The sequence below is a fragment of the Cydia splendana genome, chromosome Z (genome assembly GCF_910591565.1).
Source record: "Cydia splendana chromosome Z, ilCydSple1.2, whole genome shotgun sequence".
Lineage (NCBI taxonomy): Eukaryota > Metazoa > Arthropoda > Insecta > Lepidoptera > Tortricidae > Cydia > Cydia splendana.
In genome coordinates, this window is record NC_085987.1 from 18,376,643 (window position 1) to 18,390,694 (window position 14,052).

Consider the following 14,052-nt stretch of genomic DNA (forward strand, 5'->3'; position numbering starts at 1 on the left):
ACGGGGCGTCCGTCAGGCAGGGCTCTATTCTGTCACCAAAGTTGTTTAACCTGTACGGCGAATACATTAAGAGGACAGCACTTGACGGTTGGGAAGGTGGTGTTTCAGTGGCGGCAGTTTGCACCGTGCAGTCCACATGGCTTATGACCGCACAAAATGGAGACAAATCACATGTGGTCGCGATCCTCAGCAATGATCCCTCATGAGGAAGAAGAAGAAGATAATAAGAAGTTGTACAACAAGGGGCTTGAGCAACACTACAATAAGAAATGATGTAAGAAAATATAAAAAAGTTATAAAAGCTTGGAAGGTATCTAGAATTCCTATTTATTTGTTTCTCGGAGTCTGGGTCATCAGGCTGTAAAAGGCCTCAATGGTGGTAGGTATGGTTGTATTAAATGAAATTAAATCATGCGTGGTACAATTAATATTTATTTTAATATATATTCAGATTTAACAGCAAGATGTCTTCTTTTTTTATCAATTTTACCATCATTCCAACAATATATTTACAATTTGTTGAGTTAAGTAATTTCCGACAGAGTCCGAAGCCTGTGTCGGGCTTTCGGTTATCGGAAACAATAACTAGGTATCTATGGTACGAAGTGCGGTGCTCGCCGCTACTGAGTAAAGGCATAACATGAACATTCGCGTCGTCTCAAACGACACTTTAACAATATATATTCCACGTGCCAATTCTGGTCCTCTCCATTATACGCCTCCATATAACCTACAACACATTTACAAAAACTCCAGCGCACCATTACATGGTGTCTGATTGTACATAATACCTACATACGTACATACTTTTTATTATGATTAATATGATGTTATATAAATATTTTTACTTTTAGTCATTTAGTGGGTCCGATGACGAGTCACAACAGAGGACAGGTGCAAGCGCTAGATTGCCGGCGTACAAGCGTGCCCCGCGTCCGCGCATGATGCTATTTTTACTGACTTCTAACAAGAGAAGATGGGTCACTTGAATTGTATTCTCATTAAAATTACAACTCGTCTTCGACTTGGGCAACTGTAACTACATGCAGCTCTACCTCAATAAGTAAGAACCAAAGGGTAACGCTGCTTTGGGCAGCCGTTGTTGGCTTTGACAAACCAGCACGTTGATTGGGGCCTGTCGTAGTCGTGAGCGCCCCTGGCGAGCTCGGCCCGCGGGCCCGCCTCCCACCCTGTCTCCTGCTGTACAAGTGTACTCATACACTACTGTAGGCACACCGCAATAAGCAATAACATATGCCACAGTCAACCTCAGGACCAATTTACAATTTATAAATAACTTAATTCGCATGCAATAAATCTTATCGACTTAACTAAATCAGTATCACATAAAATATTAATACATTAAATTATGACTTAATTAGTGTTATAAATAATAGTATCCGTAATTTTAATATGGCAACAAAATATGTTTACTAGCTAAGCACCTAGACCGTCAGAGTTTTAAGTATTTACATCTGTACATTAAACCCTTAATAATTCTATCACTTTTTCTAATCGTTATACGTTTTTCCTTTATATATTTATAAATTTATTGCCAATCAGCTAGTACAATTCAACAGTGAATTCGTGGCTACGACTGCAAATACCACAATATGACGTTTTGAACACGTTAAATGCAAAAAAAATGTAATATGTTTCATTTCATAAATGTACTCGTATCTAATAGGTATAGATTATATTTACAAAAACGTTTATTGATAAAATATTGATATGCATTTGACAATTGCAGGCCATTAAAATCTATCGCGTAGGTATGGTTAATTTAAATGCATAACTCGTACGATGTAAAACGACAATGCATTATTCTATCACCAGTTTTTTCTTTAAAGAAGAGCAAACACACTGTCAATAATTCTGGAACTAATTACTGTCAGACAGTATTCTTCATATATAACGTTCTTAGGAATCCGCTAAAGTATCACCGAATAAACGGTACGAAAAACTTAGGAGTCTTAAATTTTTCACACTACGATTATTACGCAAGGCTTTTTACCTAATCGTGATTTCACACTAAATGATATGAGAATTCTGTTAGGTAGTTCAGACTCCTCAGGGGCGGAAGTGTCGCGACGGGATCTCGAGCGGCGCGGCCGCGGCCTAGGTGAGCAGCACCAGCAGCGCCAGCACCAGCAGCGGCGGCGCGCACGCGCTGTCCGACCCGCCAGGCGTCGGCGGCGGCTGTGCTCGCGGTTCCTCTCCCCCGTCCGGCCGGCTTCCTGATCACAAAATATCATACCTCAATTGAAAGAGAACGGCAATAAGGAGCACTCCGGCTCGGTATTACGCGCGGTGTCTAAAGGAACTTACCGACGGCGACGTGTCCGGAGCCTTCCTCGCCGGAGCCCTCGGCGTCGAGCGCGGCGTCGTCGTAGGCGTAGCTGCGGCCCGAGCCCGAGCCCTCCTCGCCCGCCTCGTCGCCCTGCATGAACGCCTCGGCGGCCGGCGCTCTGCTCCACGTGTTGCTCGCCAGCAGCTGCGTACATTCACTACTTTATCGATTGCTCTGAGAAATCCCTGCTTCCGACATTAAATACCAGCCAAATTAATCATTGTAAGTATGTGCGCGTTGAGTGTTCATATTCATAATCAAAGGATCCTATGTTTGTATTCCGTGTGCACACTAATAGAGAGGCCTCGTACCTAGATCTATAATGTAGGTACCTAATAAGTAGATACCTACCGCTTAGAAAATGTTGATGCGTTTTATCATTATCAGTGGATTAATACGGTTTACAATTTTAGACTAAGGAGGTTGGTGTTTTACTAAGATTTTACTGTATAATACGATTAAGAGCCAACAGGAGCGATCATTCCTCCATACAAACGTACTCGACTGTTTCCTCCGTGGTTTTTGAAGCTAGAGCAATGATTTTATCAACACAGATTATATTGTCAATATCTGTGTCGGACCGTTTTGCTTTTTTTTTTGATATTTTTGTATTTTAAGGCGCTAGAGCCCTTCAAAAATGGCCAAAATGGCCTAATTGACTATGCAGCAATGAGGCGTGGTATTCAAAACTGATATCAATTAGCCAAAAAAGCAAAACGGTCCGACACAGATAATTTCATAATCATTTAGATTTCCAAATTTGGTTACGGTTGGTTAAGTTTTGGAGGAGGAAACAGTCGAGTACGAAACCTCGATTTTTGAGATTTTTACGCAGGATTTCTCGCCTAAGCTGCAGTTGTCCTTATCGCACTATTTTAAGGGCGGGGTCAAGTTTCTAAATACGTACACAGACAAAAAACTGATGGGCAATAGTCGACATTTAATGTCGACAATCTAGTGATGTGAAAAGTTATCGATAAACCATAACAAAGTCGCGATTTGCCTATTAGTAGGCGAAATAAGTGAAGTGAGTTTGCACTTTGGCCTCAGGATACCGTTTAAGACTATTATTCCTTGGTTCATACATACATACAGAAATATCTCTTTTTTTCCCCCTTTTTTAGGGTTCCGTAGTCAACTATATAGAAACCCTTATAGTTTCGCCATGTCCGTCAGTTTGTCTGTCCGAGGCTTTGCTCCGTGATCGTTAGTGCTAGAACGCTGCAATTTTGCAGTCATCAATATTATTTTACATATTTTACTAAAAGTTTTGTTATTCATACCTAATAGGTTCCGGTTATAAGTAATTGCAGCTAAATGTGTGAGTAATAATTGTAGACGTCAAATCATTATAATTGGATATGCGATAATTGGATATAGGATTATTATCGTAGCAGCATCCTTCAGAAACGAGTTATGTTTATGTTGAGGATACGAGTTAGCGGTTGATAGTATGTAGCTGTTAAACGAAAAGGTAAATGTGAATGATGTATGTTAATTATTTTTTTAATTAAGCCTCTACAATGTTAATTATTTGTTAAAAACGGTAATGTTACAAAAAGTTATGTTAGAATGCTTTAGATCACAACTATTATGCTGCCATACTCTGATTAGAATATACGGCAGCATTGCCAAAGTAAAAAGTGGGTCGCGGGAGCAGCGCCGGGCGGCCGTCAGATGTTCGGTGCACATGCCCTCAACAGTTTATGATTAAGTATCAATAAACACTTTACGAGTAGGTAATTACCTACTCGCCGTAACGACCTTTTTTATGGTTTCGTCTTGGCAACATTTTACATGAAAATGTTTTTCGTGGGATTTCACTTATTTTTTTAAGTTGCTTATGACAATCTTCCATCTCCTAATTTTAAGGGTTGGGGATAAAAATCCTGAAATACGTATCTGGGGGCTTATTTAATACAATCTGCTTTTTACTGATTCAACATACAAACTTCAACCCCCTTTTCCCCCTAACGCCCTTTCCACCCTTAAGGGGTGATTTTGGGGTTGAAAACTATTATATATCCTCCCTCATAACATACCAAATTTCAACGAAATCGGTTCAGCTGTTATTGATTCCACATACAAAATTTCATCCCCCCTTTTCACCCCCTTAGAGGCCAAAAAATTCAACATTTTGATTTTTTTATTGTTTGTGTACTAAGACTATATATCTTACATACCAAATTTCAGCTTCCTAGGACTTCAGGAAGTACCCTAAAGGTTTTGATGATCATCAGTGAGTGAGTGAGTCAGTGACGAAATCGGGTTTTTTTAGGTATGAATAAAAAATCTAAAGTATAAACCCAATTAGGGTAAAGGCACCAGTGCTCAGCCATGCACCAGTAGTCAGCCTTTCTTGCCTATTTTTGGCTATAAATATTAAAGTTTTTCTAATTTTCATGTCAAAAGTAGGGAATATTATAGATAGATATACTATGAATTGAAAAATACCTTAATTTTTAAACGAATACTCTATGATGATCCACAAAAAAATTTCAAAGTAGTGGTGTCTTCTGACATGAAAGGTTATGAGATATGCGCCATTTTTTTTGGAATGTCACATGGTATTTTGATAAGACGTTAGCAGCCGAATTGTGATTTATTTTTAAAAGAATATGGACTGCTTCACCTAATTAATACCCAAACTATCCGAAAAACGTAAAAAAATAATATTAATCCGTATGGAAGTAACATTTTTATGGCGGCTGACTATTGAAAACTACTTTTTTGTACAAAATCCAATAGTCAGCCTCCCCTGGCTGACTACAGGGTTTGAAGCAGTAATTTTAAAAAGGTCGTAAACCCAGAAGTCAGCCGGGGGAGGCTGACCATAGGATTTATGATTTGTTATTATTTTCAAATGAAGTGTAATTCGTTAAATCAAGCCCCTTTAAAAAATTACGTTATTATGACTTTGATTGAAATACATTAAATACCCAGTAGTCAGCCTGTGGCTGACCACTGGACAATAAGCTCGCTCTACTCGGACCCACTAATCAGCCCTTAGAATGGGATGGCTGGGCACTGGGTTCCTAAAGGCTGTGTATTGGTATACAGGGGGCTGATTACTGGCAAAAAGGCCCTTTTATTATATTTAATTAATTATGTCCAAAAGCTAAATTCAATTAAGTTTTATTCTTTACAAAAATTTAACTTTATTAAATTCTTGAACAGAAAAAGCATTGATAATACATATTGGTCCATAAGTGTGCAAATTATGCGATCTTGAACATAGAAATTTCGTTATAAGGCTGACTACTAGTGCTTTTACCTTACAAAAGGAAAACGAAATCAAAATGTATGTTACATATTCTTATGGTGCGGCTGATGCTTTATGTATACAAGCAACGTTACGTAAGATTTAAGCAAAAGGGTCATTCTGGTTATTCAGTACCTACAAGCGTATTTTCGAAGTCCGAACGTTGCCCCTTATCGCAAATTTGATCATATCATCATACCCAATCTTACCCAACCAATCTAACCATGCACTTTTAACTGCATTTTTATTTGGACCGTACATCGATATGAAGATTGAAAAGGCGGACGTTCTATGTGCAATGTACTTACAAAATAAGCGTAAAATTACCTGTCTGGCCTGCCGCAGTTGGTCGCCAATGGCCGCCACCTTCGGGTCCTGCGGCACGGCGCCTTCAACTTCAGGGTTGTATTTCTGGTCGCTCAATGATGAGCTCGCAACAAGGGGTTTTTCGTACCTGGATAATAGGAGTTGATTTTTAACGGTAATGGACCATGTCATGTCAATCTCTTTACTGCGTTCTCAAACTAGCAAGAGGCACGTTATGGAATACCTACCTACAGCCTTCGGAAGAAATGTTACACTTACAGAGTTGAGTTTCTCGGAAGTTACAGTAGGTACCAATACCAAGTAAGTACCTACTTGATATTGAAAGATTTTAGCTTAACACAGCTAAATGAAAGGAATATCTACTAGTACATAACCGGCATAAATTGGCTCAAGGAAGTGCGGTCGTATAGATTCAGTCTAAAAGAGCTGATAGTACTCATAAAATCAATGTCGGTTTATTGAATTGAAGATAAATAGGAATTAATTTCGCATATCTAGCTAGTAAACTTAATAAAATATTAATGAATTATCGCTCTATACACGGTGTTGCAATACGTCTCTACTTTCATTAGTCCGAATCTAGTGGCTATCATGAAAAGGAAAAAGAAATGAAAACTTAGGCAGGTACTTACGTTCCAAGTGTGTTCCCGTTCCAGCAGTGATCGTTATCGTCATGGGCGAAGTCGGGTTCGTCGCATAAGTAGTCGGGCAGCGCCGAGAAGAGTCTCTTGCTGGCGGCGAGCGAGGCGGCGAACTGCAGCAGCTCTGCGTCGGGCGGAGGCGCGCGCAACGCCTCGCGTCGCGGCGCGCCCGCCGACACCGCGCCCGCGCCGCTCGCGCTGCCGCCCTCCGTCGTGTCAGGGGAGCCACACTCTAGCCGCACCTGATCAACATGCACCCGTTATTACTGACTTAACGACTGCGACAATATTAAGAAAAGTATAAATTAGAGATGCCCCGAATATGTCACGAATTATGTTCTGATTGTTATGAACTACATATAAGTAATAGTCACTAAGAGTCGATCAACTCAATGTTCTCCACAGAATTACTATTTAGAATTTTAGATATTCAGTAGGTAGGTACAGGCTTGGCACCGAATTCAAACATATCAGTTGCTAGCGCATGTAAAAGAGGTAATATTTTATTTTAACGTTTTTGAAGTCGGTATTCTTCTGCACGACCCATTTTTCGGTTTTTCACTTAAACATATCTTGGAAGCTTTGCGTCTTAGCGAAATGACTAGGTACCTACTTACACAAAACGAAAGCTGATTAAATGTTTAATTAAGTCAAGTTTTTCGATATCTTGATATCTACATCAGTGAAGCTACTAGGCCATGTTTGGGTACTTATCATTTTTGTATAAATCGGGAGTGACAAATTCATTTATAGTATCACATTGACACTTCATGGACACCATTCCGAAATAAAAAAAAAACTTTTTTAAACTCTTCTTACCTAAACCGCTGAACCGATTTCGTTGAAATTTGTGTTTGGTATAGATAGATAGAGGTATAGAGAGAGTTTGAGTCTCGGGACAGGACAGAGGACCAAAATCATTGTATTGTAAATATTGGTAACGTGTGACTGTAGGTGTAGCGTCAATACTTTTCCTTACCGAGTCAATTTTGAAGAAACTTATAATCTCAAGCGTTTCCGTTTGTGGCCAGGTGAAATACCTGTGTGTTTGTACTGTCTGTAGGCTAGGTTTTTATCGGACTTTCAACGACTGAGAGTTTAGATTTGGAAATAAGTACAAAAACCAGGAATGCCATAGTACTTAAAAAAAAAGGAACATAATAAATGTTATATATGTATAGTAGGTATATTAATTAAAACCAAAATATTACTTTGCTAATCCGCGAAAAGATAACGTGCTAGTCAATCAGTGCTAACCCGTTATACTTACTTGCGTATTTTTACATGCAATTAATATTCCCACCCTCCCACCGCAAAAATAAATACGCAAATAAATATAACAAACCACCACCAAAAGAATAAACCTCGACACGTGTTTCGCCTCTCTACGGAACCGTTGCCGGGCGTCAGACCGTCAACAACTTCTGAGGATGCCTCGTAGAGAGGCGAAACACGTGTCGAGGTTTATTCTTTTGGTGGTGGTTTGTTATATTTATTTGCGTATTTATTTTTGCGGTGGGAGGGTGGGAATATTAATTGCATGTAAAAATACGCAAGTAAGTATAACGGGTTAGCACTGATTGACTAGCACGTTATCTTTTCGCGGATTAGCAAAGTAATATTTTGGTTTTAATTAGTATGGATTTCCGCAAAGTAACGCCTGATTCTATTCACTAGTAGGTATATCATTGAATTATGACCAAAACGAAATTGACAAAATGTTAACATTTGTGATGTTAACATATACGCAAGCACATTAATGTAGGAATAGTGTACCTATATGTATAGGTAAATAAATACGTATTGATATCTCTGACACCTGAAATATTTGCGCGGCCTAAATTATCAGCTCATTCCGCATTGGCACTTGCTATAAGTATCTGGAGTGGCGTGGCGACTGGCGCGAGAGCGCGGCACGTGTGAACGGCCGCTGCGCCGCGCGACACACGCAAATAAACCACGCTGCCCGCTGCCCCGCTCCAGCGCAGACAAATACTGTCCATTACACGAGTACGCGACGAATAAAAACTACTTGTCATGAATCCTGGTACTTAACACAATAATTAATCCTTAATAACAGGTTATACTTTGAATTTATTTACTAACTAAAAATATTTAGTAGATTGTTAACCAAGGGATGAAAGGCACCCATTACTGACGAGGTACCTATTTAGTTCGAGTCAGAATCGGTGCTTTACACATTTTCATTTCGAATATTTCGAGTAATTTACAAAACATGACTAATTGTATTCCTTCAATTAATTTTTTAAGTAAAAGAATCCTTATTTATGGAATCGAGTCTTAAATATCAGAATGGAAATAATACACCAAATAAATGTAAGCACAGAGATTACGAGTAAGCTTCTCGTAAAAAAATGCTAAAATACTTTTAAAATGCTAATTTACTTGGAAAGTAAAACGCTCTAGGACATAAACGTATCACTTTCAGCCCGCTTCATAGATAAACGATGGGCCACTTTCATATCATGAGAAATGAAAACATTATTTTTCTCAAAAATGGACGGCAAAGTCGACTTTGCCGTTTAAAAAATAGGTTGCGAAGCGCGTAGTTTATGGTCAGTCAAAAATTAAAAAGTTAAAAACATTGCAGTCTCGATTTTGGGACTGCAATGTTGCATACAAATTCCATTATTTGTCGAGTTCCAAACTTTTTAAAAGTTGAAATGGCCATATCAAATGAAGGCACAGGCCCATTAAACAGCCAAACAGATGATTAGTACCGTGACTATTTAGCTGTCTCAAATAGGTTGGCGTATTTTCGGCAGAAAAATACACTTCTATTTTTTTATTAAAAAAATAAAAAGGCGGCAAAGCTAATTTTTTCAATTGTTTCTACTTTTTTCTGTGAAAATATATACGTAAGAAAGTTGCTTTTGTAAAATATTTCTATGATATTTATATTTCTTGCACCATTTTTGAGAAAAGCACTATATATGACTCGGCGGGAAGGCTACTTGCTGGCTTCGGATTCAATTAAACGGACTCCCAAGGTCGTCCGTTTAAAACGAATCCTCAGCCTGCAAGTAGCTACTTCCGAGCCTCGACAATAATGTACTATTTCTCTACTGTCACTGCATGGTCACTGCCATGCGTAGCTCGCTTAATGACGAGCCTTCAGATTGTATCACTTGTGTCTAACCCTGGCTTACACACACAGCTGGAGGTGCTGGATTCGAACCCGGTAAGGGCATTTTATTTGTGTACCTATTGAGTTATGGATGTTTTCTGTGCTCCATACCATACTGGATGTGACAGCTTACAATCTGGAATTCTGCACTTTATAACTGCCGAATAATATATCTAAAACATTATAAAATTCAATGTGAGGATTTATAAATTTACCCTTTAGGTATGTAGCAGAAACGTTTATGTATAAGTAAGTTGTATAAAGAGAAGTCGCAGTAAACAAAATCTACTGTGTTTGAAAATACAGGTTTATCGTGTCGTAATTACTGTCACGTATAAAATACGTATTTTCAGTAGTAGTATCTCTATTTTTCACCGTTTCAGTTTGTCGAGTAGACCAACTCTCAAGGGAATCAAAATTTAAGAATAAGAATAAGAATGACAATTATTTATTGCCAGCACACACATACAAGAATACAATGACGATAAAAGCAAAACAAACAAAACAACATGTTGAACTAGAACAGCAACAATTAAATTAACATAATTTCTTAAGTCCATCTATGTTATAAACAAACAATAGGTAGGTGTGACAATAGGGAATTGCTGTGTTACAGACTAGCTGCCACAGCGCAGCGCTGGTTTTCAGTTCACCCCTAATTATGAATAAGATATTAAAATATAAAACAAGTGTTTTTATTAAATTTACTAATAACTAAATCTAAGTTAACTTAGCAAATTGTAAGGCATGAGAAAAAGGCGAGGGAAAAGATAAAAATAAAACCACACATTAGCTAGGGCAAGACATGAAAAATTACTAGGTGCGTACGTATTTAGGTTCATTAGGTGTTTCAAGGGTGCTTAAGTATTCTTCTGTTTATAGAGTAATATAGTAGTTTAGTTTTAAAAGTATTTTGGGACACATTATTTCTTATAGGTGGAGGCACATCATTCCAGATTTTGGATGCTGAGAATTTAAAGCTCCCTCTATACCCAACAGTTTTGTGGCGCGGTAAAGATAATTTATTTTGTATTTTACTGCGGGTGTTCAGATTATGCTCATCCATTAACCAGTTATTTTTTTCATAAAGGTCGTCTGGTTTCTTGGTTGATACAGATTTTTTTTATAAGACAGGCTAAGTGCCATACTCTTCTGTCCGCCATTTTAAGTATACAGTTCTCATTAAGATACGGTGAGATGTGGGCTCTCTTTGGCACCGAGTAGCAGAATCGCGTGCACGAATTCTGTACTCTTTGTATAGCTTTGGCAGTTTTGGCAAATATTCTTGGCCGATACACTGCATCACAGTAATTGAACTGTGACGAGAGAAGTGATTCCACCAACATTAACCTGACTGGCTCAGTTAAATGATTCCTTATGCCATATAGAATTTTCAGTCTATACAACGCATTTCTAATTTTAGCATTGATGTGCTCGATGGAACGCAATTTCCTCGTCAACTAACAGGTCCAAATTTTTCGCGGAGTGTAGGTACTTTTCGACTGCATTTACCGTTGAATATATTATTTACTTAATTTATAGTTAAATAGCTTAAAATGTCTTAAATGCTTAAAATGTCTTAAATGTACTAAGAGCTTCAATTAAATATGTATATTCCGTCATTTCCGTCGCTGAGGTGTTAAGGTTTTCGCGGTATTAATGTCGATGTGCCGAGTCAGACTATGAGTATGTAATCAGAAACGTGCGAATAGAAGAGGAAAGGTCAGTGACACAAATCACTAGTGGATGGAACTCGATCCGAGCTGAAAGGTGAATGTGATCTGGTCGAGCGGCGCGCGCGCGCCGGCGCAGCGACCGGCGCCCGCGCCGCCCACGCCTAGCCTCTTAGCTTTCACTTATAAGGCGGCTAGGAAAGGATAGACCTGGCAGCATTTCTTCGCTGAATTCTTAGCTGATACGTTGATCGAGGAAGCTGCCGGCTTTTCGGTCTCCTGTGGCGTCTCCGAGTATCTTCGGAAGATTACCACAAATGTATTTTCTGGCAAGATACAGGTTAATACCTGGTTTGGTTTATTGTGTATGAAGTGAAGCATTGAAGTCAGGCTGCGTTGACAAGGCAACATAGCTCAGTGCGGAGATGCCGATCGCCCAGTTATTGACAATATACCTAAATATACCATCCGTCCATCACATTTGACGACCGGTCTGGCCTAATAGTGGGTAGTGACCCTGCCTATGAAGCCGATAGTCCCGGGTTCGAATCCTGGTAAGGGCATTTATTTGTATGATGATACAGATATTTGTTCCTGAGTAATGGTTGTTTTCTATGTATTTAAGTACTTATATATTATATGTATATATCATTGTCTGAGTACCCACAACACAATTAAGCCTTCTTGAGCTTACAGTGGGGCTTAGTCAAATTGTGTAAAAATGTCCTATAATATTTATTTATTTATTATCACATAGGTATTCGTATTCATTTAATAATACGAGTAATTACGACACGATAAACCTGTACTTACATATTTCAAACACAGTAGATTTTGTTTAGGTACTGAGACTTCTCTTTATATAACGACTTATACATAAACGTTTACTGCGACATACCTAAAGGGTAAATTTATAAATCCTCACATTGAATTTTATAAGGTTTTAGATATATTATTCGGCAGTTATAAAGTGCAGAAATCACAAATAAAATGCCATGAAATAAAATACAATGAGGTATCAGTATCACACAGTTTCGTGCATAAAGTACAAAATTGACACATTTTGACTGATTTTTATATTGCTTTAATGCAATCAAAACAAACCTGGTGAAATGATACCATTCATAAAAAATTGTCAACTATGTAGCCGATCTATTGAGCGTGCCTAATAAAGAGGGCTGGTATGGTATAGGCAGTTTCACGACTTACGCATCCGATGTGGCGGGTATTTGCCTTGCCTAAGGCCTGAGTTACACTTGTAAGTTTTACTTACGTAAGTAGGGACACTGCTATACTACAGAATGAGAGATGAATATCGTTATCTCATTCTAACAAATAGCTTTGTCCCTACTTACGTAAGTAAAACTTACAAGTGTAACTCAGGCCTAATAACCACTGTTTGCTAGTGAAATCACGACAGCAGTACACTAGGTTCCTATTCAAAACTAACAACGGTGAGTGACTAACTACCTACTTACGTTAAATGAAGATGAAATTTGCCTATCGTATCCTTTCCTATGAAATCTGTCTGATTCTGATACTTTACAAAGTATCTAAATCTAAATATACAAAGAATATACCTATGACATGTGTTAAAGGTAAGGTAAACGTACCTACTGTTGCTCGACGCGGTCCCAGTATACGTCATCTTGAAACTTAAGTCATTGTCAATAGAGGTGACAGCAAGGTGTCATCTATTGGGCATTAGCATGTCGAGCACTATAGTACGTTTACCTTATAAGAAGGTAACTCAAAAATGATTTGAAATTCCTGGGTTTGAAAAAGCTTTTTCTCTCGAGTCAATCTAAAGTCTCCCTTTCTACCCGACTGCGCGACGCAAAGGAGGGTAATGTGTTTATTAATCATATTATTTCATAAGTTCAAACTTTCACTTTAAAGAATTTAATAAGTAATGTAAAACTTATTCCAGTTGCCCTGCCTGCCTCTAGTATTTACTTATAGTTACCTGAAAAGTAAGTGTGTATGTATTAGTGCAAAAACTCAAGAGATTTTTTGGAGAGATCCCCTACACAAACGCTAAATTATTCAATCGTAGACTGGTATTCAACACATGACTGGTATACAATCGCATGAGTAGGAAATTATTCTTCAAATTATGTGCGCTGGCGTCGATTGCCAAACACATCCAAATAAGATGGACCGATAGCCCTTTGGCCATTAAGCTTTTTAAGGTACTTATATGTTTGTGACAGGGGCCAAGTGGGCGAGGCGCCCACGCTGCTCTCGCTGTAACATATGACCCCAGATCGGGCAGGTTCCTGACTTGGCGAAACACACTATTGGATCGCCACGCGCCAGAATCACATTAAGTATGAACATCCGATGAGAGACCTTGCGCATAGGTAAGTACACTACCCTACGTGCCAGGTGCCACGTTTCTTGGCGCTAACACGTGGTTGAAATACTATGAAATTACAAGAGTGCCGTGGTATAGCATCTCATTATTTATGTCGCAGGCATTTTGTAAGAATCCGCCGTTTACAAACGGCGTCGGCATTTTACAAACGTTTCGCCGTTTGCAAATTGCCGAACGCAAATTGTTAGTGCGCTCAATAGAGTCAACGTCACACGTTGTGGGTTTCGCTAGGGTGACCATGGTTTACAAAAAAAATCTTGAAGGTACCTATTCA

General features: G+C 38.7%; 1 protein-coding gene across 1 annotated transcript in view; it reads right to left on the bottom strand.

Annotated features, from left to right (window-relative positions):
- Positions 1 to 524: 524 nt before the first annotated feature.
- The window catches only part of LOC134804794 (division abnormally delayed protein), an 85,493-nt gene continuing 71,965 nt past the window's right edge, over positions 525 to 14,052 (bottom strand). Inside the window, exons 6-9 of the mRNA XM_063778035.1 lie at positions 6,572 to 6,822; positions 5,940 to 6,066; positions 2,329 to 2,494; positions 525 to 2,237 (exon numbers count right to left, since the gene is read on the bottom strand). Of these exons, the coding sequence (XP_063634105.1) occupies positions 2,119 to 2,237; positions 2,329 to 2,494; positions 5,940 to 6,066; positions 6,572 to 6,822 (663 nt within the window). The 3' untranslated portion in view covers positions 525 to 2,118. The remainder of the gene's footprint in view (positions 2,238 to 2,328; positions 2,495 to 5,939; positions 6,067 to 6,571; positions 6,823 to 14,052) is intronic.